The 20,509-nt window shown below is 41.5% G+C and overlaps 1 protein-coding gene across 1 annotated transcript in view; it reads right to left on the bottom strand.

Moving 5' to 3' along the window:
* Nucleotides 1–20,509, bottom strand: part of MANBA (mannosidase beta) — a 146,151-nt gene that overhangs the window by 27,485 nt on the left and 98,157 nt on the right. The window contains exons 11-13 of the mRNA XM_062199815.1: nucleotides 14,575–14,742; nucleotides 7,511–7,729; nucleotides 3,245–3,409 (exon numbers count right to left, since the gene is read on the bottom strand). Coding sequence (XP_062055799.1) covers nucleotides 3,245–3,409; nucleotides 7,511–7,729; nucleotides 14,575–14,742 — 552 coding nt within the window. The remainder of the gene's footprint in view (nucleotides 1–3,244; nucleotides 3,410–7,510; nucleotides 7,730–14,574; nucleotides 14,743–20,509) is intronic.

The raw sequence follows: 20,509 nt of genomic DNA, 5'->3' as shown, positions 1-20,509 counted from the left end.
TAATGAAGTTTTACCTCACCTCTATTAGAATGTCTCTCATACAGAAATCAACAAACAACAAATGCTGGTAAAGATGTGGGGGAAAAGGTACCCTAATCTACTATTGGTGGGAATGTAAACTGGTACAGCCACTATGGAAGACAGTATGCAGACACCTCAGAAATCTGAATATAGATCTATCATGTGACCCAGCCATCCCACTCCTGGGAATTTGTCCAAAGGAAATGAAATCAGCATATGAAACAGTAATCTATAAACCTATGTTCATCTCAGCTCAATTTACAATAGCTAAGATATGGAATAAACCCAGATGTCCATCAACTGAAAACTGGATAAAGAAATTATGGCGTATATATACACTATGGAATACTACAACAGCAGTGTAAAAAAAAATGAAATCCTGTCATTTACAACAAAATGGATGCAACTGGAAACCACTATTCTTAGTGAAATAGTCAAAAAAAGACAAATATCATATGGTCTCTCTGCTCTGTGGTAACTAATGGAGTACTTAAAAGGTAATCTATAGCAGCAAAAATGACACCTTGAGATCCTATGATTTTGAACAGCCCTTCCCCTGTGTGTGTGTGTGTGTGTTTGTTCTCTTTCTCTTTTTTCTTCATACTATTTGGTGAACTCTCTACATAATGTAGGGTTAATCTTATGAGTATAAAATTAACTGAAAACTGATCTCTAAAAAAATAAGATTGGGAAAGGAAGAGGGAGGAGGAAGAGAGGTGAGAGTATGTGTGGGAGGGAGGGAGTGAAGGAAGAATAACCATGTTCATAATTTGTATATATTAAATGCATGAAGTTGTATTCCTTAAACAAAATTTTTTAAAAGGAAGTAAATATTTAGGTTAGGTAGAAACTGCCATAAAATTTTCCAAAGTTGTTAAACAAATTTATACTTCTACTAATAACTTCTAAAAGCTCCAGGTTCTCCCTCCTCACCAACAATTTATATTGTCAATCAATCATTTCAGCTAACCTGCTAGATGTGTAGGGATATCTTGGTATGGCTTTAACTTGCATCTTGAGAATATTTTCACATTTATTGACCATAAGTCCATTTGTTTGCTGAAGTGCTTATTCAATATTTCTGTTCATTTAAAAATTACTATTTTTTTTTTACTTTTTTGAGAGACAGAGACAGACAGGGAAATTTCCACCTGCTGATTCACTCTTCAAATGCCTACCACAGCCATGGCTGGGCCAGAGACAGAACCAGGAGCCAGGAATACAATCCAGCTCTTCCACTTGCATGGCAGGAACCCAAGACCTGATCCATCAAGGCTGTCTTCCAGGTTAGTGTCCCTGATGCTTCACGTCTGATCCAGCTCCCTGCTAATGCTCCTAGGAAAGCACTGGGAGATGGCCCAAGGACTTGGACCCCTGCCACCCATGGGGGAGACCCAGATGAAGCTCTTGGTTCTTGGCTTCAGCCTGGCTCAGTGCTGGCCATTGCGGACATCTTGGGAGTGAACCAGCAGATGAAGACCTTTCTCTGTAACTCTGGCTTTAAAAATAAATAAATAGCCTGAATATAGCCCTAGCACGTGACCCAGCCATCCTATTCCTTGGAATTTACCCAAAGGAAATTAAATTGGCAAATAAAAGAGCTGTCTGAACCTCCATATTTATTGCAGCTCAATTCACAATAGCTTAGACCTGGAATCAACCTAAATGCCCATCAACAGTAGACTGGATAAAGAAATTTTGGGATATGTACTCTATAGAATACTATACAGCAGTCAAAAAAAATGAAATCCCATCATTTGCAACAAAATGGAGGAATCTGGAAAGCATCATCCTGAGTGAAATAAGCTCATCCCAAAGGGACAAATATCATATGTTCTCCCTGACCTGTGACAACTACCTGAACACATAAAAGGAAACCTGTTGAAGTGAAACGGACACTACAAGAAACAATGACTTGATCAGCCCTTGTCCTGACTGTTGAGGAACAACTTACTATTTTATTCCTTTTAGTATTTGTTTGTTCTACTTAATACCATTGGTTGAATTCTTTAATTAACACAATTATTCTTAGGTGTTTAAATTTAACTGAAAAGCGATCCCTGTTAAATATAAGAGTGGGAATAAGAGAGGGAGGAGATGTACAGTTTGGTATATGCTCACTTGGACTTACCCTTAATGGTAGAGCTAGAAACGTGCCAGGGGATTCCAATTCAATCCCATCAAGGTGGCATGTAGCAATGTCATCTCACTAGTCCAAGTGATCAACTTCAGTTCACAATTGATCACACTGATAGGTCTAAGAGTCAAAGGGATCACAAAAACTGGACTAGTGTCTGCTAATACTAACTGATAAAATTAAAAAGGAGAGAACGATCCAACATGGGAAGCAGGATACACAGCAGACTCATAGAATGGCAGATGTCCTAAACAGCATTCGGATCTGGCTAAAAAGCCCATGAGAGTTTCTCAGGCATGGAAAGCCAAGATACTGCGGCAAAAAAAAAAAAAAAAAAAAAAAACCTGAATGAAAGATCTCTGTGAGTGAGATCCCAGCAGAAAGCATGGGCCATCAAAGAAGGAGGTAACTTTCCCTGAAGGGAGGAGAGAAATTCCACTTTGACTATGGCCTTGTCTAAGTAAGATCAAAGTTTGTGAACTCAGGGGGCTTCCATAGCCTTGGCAGCTCATGACAAGAGCCTCGAGTGATTACTGACATCATAAATAAGAGTGTAAATTGTTAAATCAACGGGAGTCACTGTACACCTGCTCCCCATGTAGGACCTCTGTCCTTAATGTGTTGTACTATGCGAATTAACGGTAAAACTACTACTGAAACAGTACTCTATACTTTGTGTGTGTGTGTGGGTGCAGTCTGTTGAAATCTTTACTTAGTATATACTAAGTTGATCTTCTATATATAAAGATAATTGAAAATCAATCTTGATGAAGAATGGGATGGGAGAGGGAGTGGGAGATGGATGGTTGCAGGTGGGAGGGAGGTTATGGGGGGAAAAGCCTCTATAATCCAAAAGCTGTACTTTGGAAATTTATATTTATTAAGTAAAAGTTGAAAAAATAAATCTTTTTTTAAAAAAAGAATTTACTCAGTTTAATGTGTCATCACATATGGATTGTGAAGAAAACAAATTCCTTCGTTAGAATAAAAACTTGAATTCTTTCATCAAGTAAGGCCTACAAAATCCACATGATCTCTTATGTTAACTGCAGGAACCTGTTCAACAACAGAATGAAATCGACTTACCTGAGTAAGGTAGATGATATCTTTAAATTCCTGTACTGGATCTGTGTTTTTAGGGAGGCTGAAATGATATGTGGCCTGAAGAAGCATTTCGGAGTTACCATTCATATGATGTTGTCGATGATGTGAAAATTTGCTACTGTAAGACCAGTCCTCTTTAGACGAGACCTTTTGAATAGGAATAAGAGTAACAAATTGGAAAGTTAGCAATAAAATTACTTTTATTTTTGTCCTGAGAAGCCGGGAAAGTGCTCTGTACATTTGAAAATAACTCAGAGTTTGTGCTTTGGCTGTAACTTCGTAAATGTTTAGGCCATCATCATTACTGGTGAACATCAAATCATAAAACTAGGATTTGGCAACTCCATCATCCCTTATTTAAACCTAGAAAGTGGGGCCCGGTGCTGTGGCACAGCATGAAAAGTTGCCACCTGTAGCGAAGGCATCCCAAATGGGTGCTGGTTCAAGTCTTGGCTACTCCACTTTTGATCCAGTTCTCTGCTATGGCCTGGGAAAGCAGTAGAAGATGGCCCAGGTCCTTGGGCCCCTGCACCCACATGGGAGACCTGGAAGAAGCTCCTGGCTCCTGGCTTCGGATCAGTGCAGCTCCAGCTGTAGTGGCCAATTGGGAAGTGAACCAGCAGATGGAAGACCTCTCTCTCTCTCTCTCTCTCTCTCTCTCTCTCTCTAGCTCTCCTTCTCTCTCTGTGTAACCCTGACTTTCAAATAAATAAATAAATAAATCTTTAAAAAAAACTTAGTTAATATCAGACTAAATGGCAAAAGATGAAGGGATTCCCCTTAAGAAAAAGTCAAGGATTTCTGTTCTCATCACTTCTTTTGTATGTCACACAAAAGTCCTGACCAGGACAATAAGCAAGAAAATGAAATAAAAGGCATCCAGATTGGAAAAGAGGAAATAAACTATCTCTACTTTCAGATGGAATGACATTATATATACACAACCCTAAGGAATCCACAAAAAGCACTATTACAGTTAATAAATTTGTTCAGACTCTTTATACGATACAAGTTCAATATATAAAACCAATTATATCTTCATATGTTAGCTCTGAACCATCTAAAAATGAAATTAATAATTCCATTTACTGTAACAACAAAAATAATAGAACACTTGGGACCAAGTTAACCAGTGAGGTATAAGACTTGTACACTGAAAACCACAAAACAGGATCAAAAGAAATTAAAGAGCGAGCCAGTACTGTGGCGCAGTGGGTTAAGGTGCCGCTTGTGATACCAGCACCTCATATGGACGCCAGTTCCAGCCCTGGCTGTTCTGCCTCTGGTCTACCTCCCTGCTGGGAAAGCAGAATGACAGCCCATGGACTTGGGCCCCTGCCACTCACAGGGGAGACCGGGATGAAGTTCCTTGTTCTTGATTTCAGCTTGGCCTAGCAACAGCAATTGTAGCCATTTAGGGGATGAACCAGTGGATGAAAGACCTCTCTCTGTCTCCTCCTCCCCACCGGCCCCGTGTGTGTGTGTGTGTGTGTGTTGCTCTGCCTTTCAAATACGTAAATCAATTTTTAAAGAAATTAAAACAAACATCCCCTGCTCTTTGGTCAGAAGACATAATATTTGAGCCGGCGCTGCGGCACAGTAAGTTAATCCTCTGTCTACAGTGCCAGCATCCCATATGGGCGCCGGTTCTAGTCCTGGTTGTTCCTCTGCCAATCCAGCTCTCTGCTATGGCCTGGGAAAGTGGCAGAGGATGGCCCAAGTCCTTGGGCTTGTACACCGACATGGGAAAACCAGGAAGAGGCTCCTGGCTCCCGGCTTCAGATCGGCACAGCTCTGGCCATTGCAGCCATTTGGGGAGTGAACCAGCAGAAGGAAGACCTTTCTCTCTGTCTCTACCTCTCACTGTCTGTAACTCTACCTCCCAAATAAATAAAATCTTAAAAAGAAAAAAATAGAAGACATAATATCCTTAAAATACAAACACTAGCTGACTTTTTTGCAGAAATTAGGAAGCTGATACTAAAACTTATTTGGAAATGCAAGACACCCAAAACGGTTAAAATAATCTTGAAAAGAAGATTATTCATATTTCTAAACTTACTACAAAGCTACAGTAATCAAGAAAGTGTACAGTGACAAAATGTGCCACTGGAATAGAATTGAGCATTCAGAAATAAACCCTAGCTTTTAGGGCCAATTGATTTTCAGAGGCAAGTGAATTCAGTGGAGGAAAGAACAATGTTCTCAGTGAAGCAGTGCTGGACAAGCTGACAATCTACATGCGCAAGAATGAAATCACTCTGATCTTACACTGTACACAAAAATAACACAAAATGGAGCAGAGACTAAAACGCAAGAACTAAAACTATAAAATTGTTACAAGACAACACAGGAATAAATCTCTCACGTGAGGTTGGCCAATTATTTCTTAGATACAACACAAAACACAAGAGATAAGGAGACTGATAAGCAGGACTTCATCAGAAACCTTCAATGTGCTCTAAATGATGCCATAAACTGAGTAAAATTGCAACCCTCTAATTGGAAGAAATATATGTAAATCATATCAGATAAAATATGTGCATTTAGAATATATGAAAAGCTCTTATAAATCAATAGTAAAAGACAAATAGTTGTAAAAAATGGACAGGTAATTTGAACAGACATTTCTCAAAGGAAAATAAATGGACAATAAGCATATGAAAATATGTTCAACATGATTAGACATGAAGGAAAGTCAAATTTCCTGTAAATGCAAGATTCCAGGGAAATGTCAAAAAAAAAAAAGGAAAGGAAAACATCAAGTGTTGGCAAAAAGAAGAAATTGTCACCTTCATACATTGATAGCAGGAATCTAAAACTGTGCATCCATGTGACAGCTCCTCCGAATATTAAGCAGAGTTAACACATGACCCAGAAATTCCATTCCTAGCTTATATCCAGAACTGAAAACATATGTCCACACAAAAGTATGTACACAAATGTTCATAAGTTTTATTTATAATAGACAAAAAGTAGGAATAACACAATACCTATCAGTTGATAAGTGGAAAAACAAATTGTAATATACACATACCACAGAATATTATTCAGCAGTAAAAATGTATGACATACTAATGCATGGTACAACATGGATGAACCTTAAAAAGACTAAGCTAAGTCAACGAAGCCTGTCTTGAAAGACACCACATTGTTTGGTCCAGTCATAAGGAATGTGCAGGATAGGCAAATCTACTGACTCAGGAAGAAGACCTGCGGTGCATAGGGTTTGAGTGATGGAAATGTTCTGAGATTACACGGTGGTGATGGCTGAACAATCCTGTGAACATGCTGAAGTCCATTGAATCGTACACACTCTATGAGTGCACAGTATTGTGACACAGATCTCAATAAAGCTGTTGCTTTACACACAACTCTTTTTTTTTTTTTTTTTGACAGGTAGAGTTATAGACAGTGAGAGACAGACAGAAAGGTCTTCCCTCTGTTGTTTCACCCCCTCAATGGCCGCCACGGCCGGCTCTGTGCTGATCCGAAGCCAGGAGCCGGGTGCCTCCTCCTGGTCTCCCATGGAGTGCAGGGCCCAAGCACCTGGGCCATCCTCCACTGCCCTCCTGGGAGTGCAGAGAGCTGGACTGGAAGAGAAGCAACCGGGACAGAATCCGGTGCCCCAACCGGGACTAGAACCCGGGGTACCGGCGCCGCAGGCGGAGGATTAGCCAAGTGAGCCACGGCGCCGGCCAAGAACACACAACTCTTAAACTGAAGCTTTAGAAACATAGACAGTAAAAATCCATACAGAAAGTCAAAGTACCGACATGAGAAAGAAAGGAGGAGGAGAAATAGAAGGAGAGGGGAGAAAAAAGAAAAAGATAACATTAGACAAAGATTTACTTATCACATTCAGCTTTCATACTGTAGTGAAATATCCAGTTCTAAATATCTGTAAATGATAACAGCTGCTATAGGATATTCAGAATAGCAAGTAATGTTAATTTCATGTGCAATAATGTCAGGTTTAAGCAACCCCTGGCTCTCATTTAACTTTTAAATACTCCTGAAAGAAACATAGTTAAAAGCAATATTGAAAAGTTATAATCCCCAAAATGATGATTACAAGAGCTTAGCTCTTCAAAGATTAAAGAATAAAAGCTCTCCTTCTCCATCTTCTTCCCAAACTTTCATTTCAATAAGAAGCAGATTCCATCTGGCTTTGGGAAGCCTTATTCGGAAACAACGCACGCCCTTAGTCTACCATTCTGAATCACTGGCCAATCCAAGCCAGCTTACCTTTTCTAAGGTGCTGAAGGAAGGCCAGGACTGATATCCATATTCAGATACAAATCGAGCTTTTGGGAAAACTTTCCAATCCCAACAGTCACTGCTGTAGTCATAAAAATGTACGTCACCAAAATGTTTGCTGTAGGGGTCGTCAGAAATCCACCCTTCTGCAATAGTTTTGGCCCCATTTGTAGGACTGGATATAATATACGGACGACTCTTGTCTCCCTGCATTCAGAAATAAAAGGAGTTAAGAGATAATATTCTCACCCAGACAACTTACTATTTTATTCCTTTTAGTATTTTTGTTGTTGTGGTTGTTGTTATTGTTGCTCTGTTTGTTCTACATAAGACCACTGGTTGAACTCTGTAATCAATGCACAATCATTCTTAGGCGTTTAAATGAATCTTGATGTGATTGGAAGGGGAGAGGGAGTGGGAAAGGGGAGGGTTGTGGGTGGGAGGGAAGTTTTGGGAGGGGGGAAGCCATTGTAACCCATAAGCTGTACTTTGGAAATTTATATTCATTAAATAAAAGTTTAATAATAAAAAAAATTAACAGAAAAGTGATCTATGTTAAACATAGGAGTGGGAATAAGAGAGGGAGGAGATATATAGGTTGGCACATGCTCACTTGGACTTACCTCCAATGGTGGAACTAGAAATGTGCCAAGGGATTTCACATCAATCTTACCAAGGAGGCAGGTACCAATGCCAGCGCACTTGGTAAAGTGATAAGTATAAATACACAACCGATCAAAAAGATAGGGTATGTGTCAAAGAGATTTCACAAATAAGACCAGTGTAAGCAAATAACGAAGGATAGAATTAAAAGGGAGAGAATGATCCTGTGGGGGAAGCAGGACACACAGCAGACTCATAGAATGGCAAATGCCCAAAACAGCACTCCTGCCTCAGAATCAACCCTTGGGACATTCGGATTTGGCTAAAAGGTCCATGAGAGTCTCACAGGCATGGAAAGCCATGACACGGTAGCAAAAAACAATCTAAATGAAAGACCCTGGTGGACAAGACCCCAGCAGAAGGAATAGGCCATCAAGGAGAGAGGCGCCTTTCTCTGAAGGGAGGAAGGAACCTCCACTGTGACACGGCCTTGACTAAACAAGTTCAGAGGCGGTGAACTCAAGGGACTTCCATAGCCTAGACAGCTCATAGCAAGAGTCTCGGGTGATTGCTGACGTCATAAATAAGAGTGCCAATTATTAAATCAACAACAGGAGTCACTGGGTACATGCTCCCCACGTAGGATCTCTGTCCTTAATGTGTTTTACTATGAAACTTAAAAACACTACTAGTGGAACAATACCCTATACTTTGTGCGGTTGTGTGAGTGCAGCCTGTTGAAATCCTCGCTTAGTATATACTAAGTTGATCTTTAGTATATGAAGGTAATTGAAAATGAAACTCGATAAAGGGCGGGATGGGAGAGGGAGAGGGGAGGGCCACGGGAGGGAGGGAGGTTGGGGGGAGAAGCCACAACAGTACAAAAGTTACACTTTGTAAATTCACATTTATGAAATAAAAAATTAAAAAATTTAAAAAAAATCTTAACTATATGCCAAATGCCCTCTGATTTACAAAATTATACCAAAGGCCCTCTGATTTATAATTTTTTTTAACTAAAAATACTGGTAAATATATAATGTAATGTAAAAAAAAAATACCATCAAGTCCTAGTACAGATAAGTAGCTGATAGAATATTACTGTCAGGGCCGGTGTTGTGGCATAGCAGGTAAAGCTGCCACCTGCAGTGCTGGCATCCCCTATGGGTGCTGGTCCAAGACCTGGTTGCTCCGCTTCCAATCCAGCTCTCTGCTATGGCCTGGGAAAGCAGTAGAAGATGGTCCAAGACCCTGGGTTCCTGCACCTGTGTGGGAGAACCAGCAGAAGCTCCTAGCTTTGCATCAGATTGGCGCAGCTCCGGCCATAGTGACCAACTGGGGAGTGAACCAGCAGATAGAAGACACTGTCTATCTGTCTGTCTGTCTGTCTCTCTCTCTCTCTGCCTCTCCTTCTCTCTCTATGCAACTCTGACTTTCAAATAAATAAATAAATCTTAAAAAAAAAAAAATAGAACATTACTGTGATCATTTGCTTTGTTCCCCATTCAGCGACCACCAGCACCACTCTGCTCTTCACCAATCCTTTATATCCTTTCCTAATTAACACTTAGCTCGCTCCTCACAGCAGCTGTTCCTAAGGTCTTGATCACATTTTACCTCCGTGCTCATCCATCATAGGTAGTGCAGCACCTAGTGCAGTTTGCAGCTTTAGCACTGTTAACATTTTGAACTGGTTTCTTTTCTGTGCGTGCGCGTGTGTGTGTGTGCGTGTGTGTGCGTGTGTGTGTGTGTGTGTGGAGGGGGTTGGGGGAAGGTCTTGTGCATTATAGGTTATTTAGCAGCATTCCTAGCCTCAACCCACAGGATGCCTCCCACCCCACAGTGTATACAGACATTGACGAACGTTCTCTAGGGACAAAATCACCTCCACTTAAGAACCCCAAGTTAGTAACAGAAGCTACTGAGCCAGATGAACCTGAATTAAACTCTCAGATCAAAACCTTATTATTTTTGGACAGGTCCAAGTCTGAGTAGTCTTATGGGTAGAAGTGTCTGCCACCATTCACATCCACCCCCATTTCCATAATACAGAGTCAAGCCTAGGAAGCAGCTTCCTAGCCCTCAACGAATCTGCGGGGTCATGTGCCTCGTTCTCATCTTCTTCCTCCATTTGCAGGTGAGGACCTAGGGGATGGTGCAGCTAGAACAAGGGAAGAACTCGTACCTCCAAAAATGGAGTTGCTATATTACAACACCAGTGAGTAAGAAGAAGCTTATTGTGGATTATTTGTTCTTAACATGGTGCCCAGCACACAGGCAGAACTCAAACATGTTGTAATTGTTATTATCTCGAAACATGAGCTCACTTCGTATTTCACTGAGAAGGTCATTTATTGTGTCTATGTCAAACGATCGTTGTGTCTCAAGCACTTTTCTGCACCACAAAGAGAAATGAGAAAGAGGAGAATGCATATCGATGAATTCGTCAAATATTCATGTACCAAATATCCGTTGAGCACTTGCTACGTGCCAGGCTGCAGTTCCGTCTGTGTCTTGGAGGCTCAGAGGGAGCAGACATGCAGAATGACCTTTTAAAGAGTAGGTTGCAAGCTGGTGGTGAACCTGGATACTGAACAAGTAGTTGTAAGTGTGATGTGGGACTCTTTGGGAGGATAAAACTTACTGTAGAGGGCCTGTAAGGTTCTATGACAAACACATCTTCAGAAAATAATTTTTCTCAACTTTTCCCATTAGATCTCACTGTGTCTTGTTACATGCATCCATATTCTCCCGTTATTTCTCTTCTACCATAGAAAAACAAAATCCTTACTCCATTCTTTTGCTGACCTTCCTTTGTCTTCCTTTCATTTTTCTACTTTGCCTTGCTACTATACACAGAAGTTACTCTGAACTGTTTTTTAAAAGCCTCTCTTTCCCCTGCCCTTTCCCCTTACCTCCAGACTCCCTCAGCCTTATAAAAAGTTCCCTTGGTCCCTTGAAGTCCAGCACATTCCCTTATCACCCACTCATTGCTCAGTTCCAGACATTCTATTTCTGATCATTCCACTCCCTGTAAGCTTTTTTCAAAAGCTGTCCATGGACTTGTGCTTACTAAGTTCTTTCACTGCTCACCCAGTCCCTCTCTGTTGTGCATAAATGACCACAATTACCCCCTAGTATGTCTGAAGCTCTTTCCACCTGGCTGTCCATTCACTACTCCTCTGCACTCCAGTTTCCACCAACCGTTCTGAGTCTTCCTTGCCCAGGTTCCCTCCCCACGCTCAGAGGGACACTGCTCCCTCGTCAGCTGTCCTTGTTCCATACCCTCTCTCAAGGCTTCCCCTCCCACTGATGTTCTGATCACTCCCAGCCCATGTGTCCAGCTTGGCCTTGCATTCACCTCCACACTCACATACCCATAACCAGCTCCATGTTTCTACCTGTGTTGCCCTTTCAACACCACAAATCCAACTTTTCAAAGCAGAATGCCTGTTTACAACTTCTAAACTTACTTAACTGTGTTTCCTATCTTGATTAGCGGTACCTAAGTAGAAATCATCTTCAATTGGTCCCTCTTCTCCTGCCTCCCCCAACCAATCACTCTGAATAGTGCCACCTCTACACTCAAATACTGTTTTCCATCACATTTCCAGTCCCACACCACTGCACACTACTACCTATGAACTCTATGACTTCAACCTCTCTAAACCCCTAAGGTTGTCATCTCTAAAGCAAAGATGATATTACCTACATTTCAGGGTAGTTCTAAAAAATCAGAGGAATAAGTTTGATAAAGCACCTTTATAACTGACACATTTTTATATAATATTAATTAACATAGCTATACTTTATGTATTAATACCTAGCATATAATACATTCTCAAGACCTTGGAATTAGCTTAGTCATTATAACTGGTTTCTTTACCTAGAATCACTCATCTCCCTAATACTTTGCTAGTAAAGGTATCTTCCAGGAACATGGGACAGATGATGTTCTTCCCCTCCATAAAGGCCCACTAGTTCCCACTGACTCCTCAATAAAGTCCATCAACATACACGATGCAAAGTCATTCCACAATTTGTTTCTAAAAGTCTTTTCTATCTTTGTCTCTCCTACTCCAATCCAGCAGGGCCTTTGCATTCAGGCCCTGGGCTATGCTTGCTGCTCCCTAAGCACACTGCACACTCTCACACCTTTTCACCTTTATACACACGGTTGTCAGGGTCTAAAATACCTACTGGACAATGTTGTCCTCAAAATTCTGCCCTACCATTAAGGCTTGGTTTGATGCCACCTTGTCCTTGAAAACCTTCTCAGATTCTTCTGGTTAAAATGAATGGTTTTTCCACATAATTCCCAACACTTTGGAACTACATTTTTGGTAGCACTTCTTTCATTCTGCCCTGTAGAAGTGGTCATTTTTCCACACTTCCTTCTGACAGCAGACAGCAAGTTCCCCGAGGACAACGGTCTCCCCACAGCATCAGGAGTGAGGCTTGCTCCCGGCAAAAAGTACTCAATAGAAGCTTGCTAAACTTAAAAACATTTTAAAATATGATGAGATTACAGGTAATTTTACATTTCAAAAAAAATTCTGTTATAATGGCTTTGACATACAATTGATCAAAGCCTATCTATTTCCCTCTATTTTTATAGAACAACTTGCTAAGATGCCCCATCCGTAAGTATGAGTCATTATTAAAAGATCACTAACGAGTCTCTGCCTAAGACACCCTCCCTGGATGTTGCATTACAGTCTCCTTCCATTTATCAGCCACTTGTTCCTGAGGCCTGTTTTTTGTTGCTGCATATCTCTCAGACGATCTCCTCTAGTCATCTCCTTACATGTTGATTTGAACTAAGAGATCCCATCAGATGAGAACATGAAGTACAACAGGAAACTAACCATTGTTTAGTATGGAGATGGGTCGCTTTATGTTGCTTTCCCTTAAATGCACTATGCTTTGATAGAATAATGATTAGATAGCATTTATAGTGTCCATCTTCAAAGAAATTTGCAAACTAACTACTGCTCCCCCCAAAAAAAAAAATTCATGTTAAGGTAATTAGGTCCCTTGTGAGAAAGGCATCAAGTTTCTCTTTTGGGGAATAGATAAGGTGCCACAGACAACCTAATTTTTTGAAATTAGAGATGAAAAAGTGCACATAACTGCAGAGCTCTCTCTGTTAAATGAAACTAACAAGAATAAGAATGATGGCCAGCCTTAAAGGCCACAGTCTGTACTTCCATACATCATCTCACTGGATCCACCTAGCAACTCCTAACACTTAGTCCCTATTTATTAACCCAGTTTTATAGACAGGAGAACAGAAAGGCACATGCCCAAGATTATATAGATAGTAAGTGACCCAGCCAGGAAGTTGGCTTAATCACTATGAGATGTAATGAAAATTCTCAGCTAATTGAATCCATTTCTTATCACATATAAAAGAAAACATAGTACCAATACTGTGAGTTAAAATATTAAAAATAAGTTTTCTACAAATATTAATTAAAGCTCATACACCACACTTTGTATATAGAAAATTCTCCACACGGTGGCCTTTTTTGGCCCAGCAGATTAAGCCACCACTTGTGGTGATTATTGGAGTCCCAGTATTGGAGTCTCACTCCTACACTTCCAATCCAGCTTCCTGCTAATGTGCCTGAGAAGGCAGCAGAGGATGAACTGGGCACTTGGAACCCTGCCACCCATGCGAGAGACCTGGATGGAATTTCTGGCTCCTGACTTCAGCTGGCCCAACGCTGGCCGTTCTGTTGTGGCCATTTGGACAGTGGACCACCAGATGGAAGATATCTCTCTCTCTTTATATATATATATATATATATATATATATATATATATATATATATATATATATAATATAAATTATGTATTAATATGTAAATTCTATATATTTATATAAAGAGAGAGATATATCTCCCTCCCTCCCCCTTTTTCTCTCCCTTCCTTTCACCACCCTGCCTTTCAAATCAATCAATAAATGTTTCAAAAACATATTGTTGAATACTGCCCTAAAAAGGAGCACAAAATATACTATATTATGGCCAGCACTGTGGTGTACTAGGTAAGGCCACTGCCTGCAGAGTCAGCATCCCATATGGGCACCAGTTCAAGTCCCGGCTGCTCCACTTCTGATCCAGCTCTTTGCTATGGCCTGGGAAAGCAGTAGAAGATGGCCCAAGTCCTTGGACCCCTGCACCTGCATGGGAGATCAGGAAGAAGCTCCTGGCTTCAGATTGGCTCAGCTCCAGCCATTGTGGCCATATGGGAAGTGAACCATCAGAGCAAAGACCTCTCTCTCTCTCTGCCTCTCTGTAGGTCTGCCTTTCAAATAAATAAATATATATATATATATATATATATATATATATATATACACACACACACACACACACCATATCAAAGTTACTAATTTTAAAAACACATTCTTAACTCGTACTGCCTTGAAAGTCATTACTTACTGAGAAGATGACTTCTCTCATGTTTTTCACATACAGAGTCACATAGTCATTCATGTAGGTTTTCAGGTCACTGGCTTTTATTGAATACCAGTTCATCATCAGCGCTGCTTCATTTTCATTATTGCCACTCCAGATGATGATGGAGGGATGAAATTTCAGTCTCCTGACCTGACATTTGAGAAAACATAAAATAATTTTCAAATACTTAACATAAAAAAATCCTGACAGCTACAGTTACTAATAGACATTGCATTTCTGCACATAAATTCTTATATGCCAGAAAATTCATTAGAAAATTACTAACTTTGGAAATATCATTTAATAAAACTCTGAGATTCTTTTTATCTAAGCACCCATTTCCTAAATACTGAGAAGATGAAGTTCCTCTTCTCACCTATATAAAAAATATATTAAAAAAAAAAGAAATCAAAGTCATCATTACCTGAATTACCAGAAAAGGATTCCTATAAATGCAAAAGGCAGGAGATACCACATTACAAGGATTCATTCTCAAGCGCACGTTGAAAGGGTCAGCATTGTGGCATGGCAGGTAAAGCCAGTGCCTGCAATGTCGGCATCCCATATGGGTGCTGGTTCAAGTCCTGGCTTCTCCATGTCCAATCCAGCTAATGCACCTGAGAAAGCAGCAGAGGATGGCCCAAGTACTTGGGCCCCTGCACCCACCCAACAGACCTGGAAGAAAGTCCACCCATTAATGCCATTTGGGGAGTGAACCAGCAGATGGAAGATCTTTCTTTGTGTCTCTTCCTTTCTCTGACTGTGACTTTCAAATAAATAAATAAATCCTTTAAAAAAAAAAAAAAGGAGCAAGTTGAAGTCCTTTGTGAAGAAACAAATGAGGCACAGCCACTAAGAGGATGGAGACTACTATACCACAGTCTCCACTGAGAACAAAAACTAGAAAGAGAACTAAAGAAGGTGTTGCGAAGCGAGCGAGTCCTGAAGGTACTCTAGAAGTAAAAACATGTGGAAAACAGACTCGGATGATAGAGAATGTGGCTCCTGAAATAACTATCAATGTCACGTCCTGAAAAATCAACTAAGGATACCTATATGGAAAGGAGGAGGTCAGAGAATGTGTATGAAAACACTGCCAACCTTGAGACATGAGCCCTGCAGAGATTGGGCTCACCCAGGCTAGTCCTGTGTAAAGGCAAAAGGATCCAGTTCTGCTGTATCTTGGGTGATTCACACCTGTTCCTTTCTTCTAACACACTGGCACACGGGCCCTGGTAGAGCAGGGTCATGAAATATGTTTGAGAAGGACAGAAGGAGTCAACAGTCAAGAGCAATTCCCTTGGAACATGTGCTGGCAATGCTGCTTTGCTGGAGCATATAGCTCCTCTTTCACTGTGACGGCCAGTCCCAGCGATGGAGCCCACTGGTGTTCTGAGGTCTCCATTCAAGAAGCGAAGAAACTCAGACACGTTTAGTAGAGGTGCTTTAAGGCTGTAGTAAGGACACATGTTTCCTTCTTAAAATTCAAGTCTTTTGTTTCTCTAAACCAACTTCACAACAGTATTTCCTTTTTTCCCTTCTGTTCTTGGCCAGGAGAGTGAGGGCCGCTACCAAAAGGGACTGGTATATTATGGTGATGATGGAAGTACAAACAACAATTCTGAAGAGGAAAAAGCTTAGGGATTCTTCAAGCTAACTTAGAACTTTACAGTAGGATTTACTTTGAGATTTTAACAAACTCTGCATAAAATACAGAAAAGAATTAACAGTACATAGATGTTCTATTTATACAAAAGAAAATTAAAAATAAAACCGATAAGCCTACAACCTGTGTAACCATAATTAATATTTTAAGTTATTTATCCAATCTATCCACCCAGTGAAGAATGCAGCCATGGAATAGGAACACAGAAGGAAACAAGTCTTAGACTTCAGGGAGGTGACAATCTTGCAAGGGTGACAGAACACTGAACAAGCAACTCGAAGTATGCTGTGTGTCACTCGGACAAAGGAAGGGATGACCTGACCTAGACTGGTGGATGGAGATTTTTCCCAGAGAACAAATGAGTGAGGCAGTCCCCTAAAAGAGGTTGACAGGGAAGGTGTTCCAGTACACAGAGAGCAAAGGGAGATGGGGCCTAAGATGGCTGGAGACCCCGGTCAGGACAGGATCGCTCCATGATGATCTCTAACTTTATCCTGAGGACAAGAAACCGCCTCTGGATGGCTTTTAGCAAGGGAGGCGTCACTATGCACTTCTTCTTCTTTTTTTTTTTTTTTTTTTTTTTTTTGGACAGGCAGAGTGGATAGTGAGAGAGAGACAGAGAGAAAGGTCTTCCTTTTTGCCGTTGGTTCACCCTCCAATGGCCGCTGCGGCCGGCGCATCTCGCTGATCCGAAGCCAGGAGCCAGGTGCTTCTCCTGGTCTCCCATGCGGGTGCAGGGCCCAAGGAATTGGGCCATCCTCCACTGCCTTCCCGGGCCATAGCAGAGAGCTGGCCTGGAAGAGGGGCAACAGGGATAGAATCCGGCGCCCCAACCGGGACTAGAACCCGGTGTGCCGGCACCACAAGGCGGAGGATTAGCCTGTTAAGCCACGGCGCTGGCACTATGCACTTTTTAAACCTTCAAGACAAAACAGATGCAGAAACCAAATTATGATACCGTGAATTATTAAAAGGCAGTCATACCTGTAACACCCCCAGCTCAAGAGAGAGAAGTTCAACAGACACCCCCACAGGCCTTCTTTATGTTTCCACTTAATCACAGCCTCTTCCTAAAGTAACTACTTTCTTGAGTGTTACAGATTCACTTATGTGCATTTCTTTATAGGTTTTCAGAAAAACACAGGAGAATACTCTTAAAAGTTCATGGAAAAGAAAACTAAAAGATAAGGTTGGCAATGCAGTTCAGCAGGCTAAGTTGCCTGCATCCTCTTTTAGAATGCATGGTTTGAGTGCCGACTCCTCCACTTCTCAGCCAGCTTCTTGCTACTGTACTTGGGAGGCAGCACATGATTGCCCTGCCACCCATGTAGGAGAGAGGGGAAGAGAGAGAGAGAGAGATCTTCACCTAGCCTTTCAAATAAATAAATTTAAAAAAAAAAAAAGACAAGATTGGCTGGTGTTGTTGCATAGTGGGTTAAGCTGCTAACTGTGACACCAGCATCCCACACAGGCACCACTTCACGCCCTAGCTACTCCACTCCCAATCCAGCTCCCTGCTGATGTGCCTCAAAAAGCATAAGATGACCAAATGTTTGGGCCCCTCTACCCACAAGAGAGACCTGGATGAAGCTCCTGGGCTCCTGGCTTCAGCCTGGCCCAGCCCTGGAAGTTACAGTCATGTAAGGAATGAACAGCAAATGCAAGATCTCCTCTCTCTCTCTCTCTCCCTCCCTCCCTCTCTCCGATTCTGCCTTTCAAATAAATAAATAAATCTTTTTTAAAAAAGGAGAAATTAATTTTCTTTTTTTTTCTTTTCTTTCTTTTTTTTTTTTTTGGACAGGCAGAGTGGACAGTAGAGGGAGACAGAGAGAAAGGTCTTCCTTTTTGCCGTTGGTTCACCCTCCAATGGCCGCCGCGGCTGGCGCGCTGCGGCCGGCGCTCCGCGCTGTTCCGATGGCAGGAGCCAGGTGCTTCTCCTGGTCTCCCATGGGGTGCAGGGCCCAAGAACTTGGGCCATCCTCCACTGCACTCCCTGGCCACAGCAGAGAGCTAGCCTGGAAGAGGGGCAACCGGGACAGGATCGGTGCCCCGACCGGGACTAGAACCCGGTGTGCTGGCGCCACAAGGCGGAGGATTAGCCTACTGAGCCGCGGCGCCAGCGAAATTAATTTTCTTAACACATTTTTAATCCATGTATATTTTTTTCTTAGTAAGCACTTTCAGGAATTTTTGAATGCCCTTTTTACATCTGCAGACACAATATTATGAACTCTAAATTTTGACACGCTAGATGGATTTCAATCCATGGACATTCATATCCATGTTGAATGACAAACTGTCCCACATTGGTTGGGTCAGAGTCCCCTCAAAGTCATTTTGGCTGTATTTTGAAATAAATCATTCTTTAGAATTATCTTGTACTGTCAAGAACACCACTCAGATTCTACACGGAAACCCATGCTTATGATCGAGGGAGAGGTACTACAAGCAACCAGTGCTTCTAAGCAAGTTTCTGGTGTTCCTCTGAGCAGAGTTTGTTACAAAAATAAATGTGCTCAGCACATGGCTGAAACTATCAGTTGGTGGTTTTATCAATAAGCACTATTACTATTTATAAGTAAGCACCCTCATCATTTGAAATTAAAAGATCCACTATCAACACGGGGGTACAGACAACTACTTCATATGCTGATCTCATTTCCTTTGGGTAAATTCCCAGGAGTGGGATGGCTGGGTCATATTATAGGTCTATTTTCAGATTTCTGAGGAATCTCTATAATGTATTCCATAATGGTGATGGAGTTAAAAAAAAATGCTGTATATATACATGATGGACTACTACTCAGCCATAAAAAGAATGAAATCCTCTTTTGCTATAAAATGGATGCAACTAGGTACCATTATGCTTAGAGAAATAAGGCAGACCAAAAAGAAAGATATCATATGTTTTCTCTTAATATGCATATACAGTACAATAGAATATCTGAATGGAAAGAGTGAAATTGACATCTTAGGATTTGATTATTGTTTATAGCCCTTGCTTATATTCCTGTGGAGCAGTGGCCTTTCTACTTTTTACTTGTTAAATACTATATTTAAAACATTAAACCTATGATTATAAAGTAAATTGAGGGGCTGGCACTGCGGCATAGCGCATTAAGCCACCGGCTGCAGTGCCAGCATCCCATATGGGCGCCAGTTTGAGCCCCAGCTACTCTACTTCCAGTCCAGCTCTCTGCTATGGCCTGGGAAAGCAGTAGAAAATGGCCCAGATGCTTGGGCCCCTGCACCCACGTGGGAGACCTGGAAGAAGCTCCTGGCTCCTGGCTTTGGATCGGCACAGCTCCAGCCATTGCGGCCATCCGGGGAGTGAACCAGAGGATGGAAGACCTCTCTGTCTCTACCTCTCTCTGTAACTGTCTTTCAAATAAATAAAATAAATCTTTTAAAAAATTCTATCTTTGAAATACATGAAATCTTTTCTCTTCATATTAACTTAAAAAATTCACTCCCCTCCCAGGAAAAAAAAATTAAATGAAAATAATAATAAAAGGATCTTCCAGAGTCATCTATTTCCTATCCTAGACATGGAATCAGACATTGCTCTAAGAACCCTTTTTTTTTTTTTCCCAGTTTCTACAGGGCCATGCAACAATTGGTATGTACTGTTGTTTTCTTTTTTTTTTTTTTTTTTTTTTTTTTTTGACAGGCAGAGTGGACAGTGAGAGAGAGACAGAGAGAAAGGTCTTCCTTTGCCATTGGTTCACCCTCCAATGGCCGCCGTGGTAGGTGCGCTGCGGCCGGCGCACCGCGCTGATCCGATGGCAGGAGCCAGGTGCTTATCCTGGTCTCCCATGGGGTGCAGGGCCCAAGCACCTGGGCCATCCTCCACTGCACTCCCTGGCCACAGCAGAGAGTTGGCCTGGAAGAGGGGCAACCGGGACTAGAACCCGGTGTGCCGGCGCCGCAAGGCGGAGGATTAGCCTAGTGAGCCCCGGCGCCGGCCAGAAACCTTTCTTTTAATTTGAAAGATAATTTCCATATAAGGGATACTCAACACTTCTAAGTTAGCCATCATTTCCAGGCCTTTTCACTGGACAGAGAGAACATATAAAAACTTTGTTGCAGTTATATATCTATAAATAAACTCTGTGTGTGTGTGTGTGTGTGTGTAGCTGTGGAATGCAAAAGGAAACAAGGCGACAAGAATCACTTTCAGAGGCTGACACTGTGGCATACTGAGTAAGGCCACTGCCTGCAGTGCTAGTATCCCATATGGGTGCTGGTTCA

The sequence above is a fragment of the Lepus europaeus genome, chromosome 8, assembly GCF_033115175.1.
Source record: "Lepus europaeus isolate LE1 chromosome 8, mLepTim1.pri, whole genome shotgun sequence".
NCBI classification, from domain to species: domain Eukaryota; kingdom Metazoa; phylum Chordata; class Mammalia; order Lagomorpha; family Leporidae; genus Lepus; species Lepus europaeus.
Note: the sequence above shows the minus strand (reverse complement) of the source record. Positions and strands in the feature narration are given on the sequence as shown.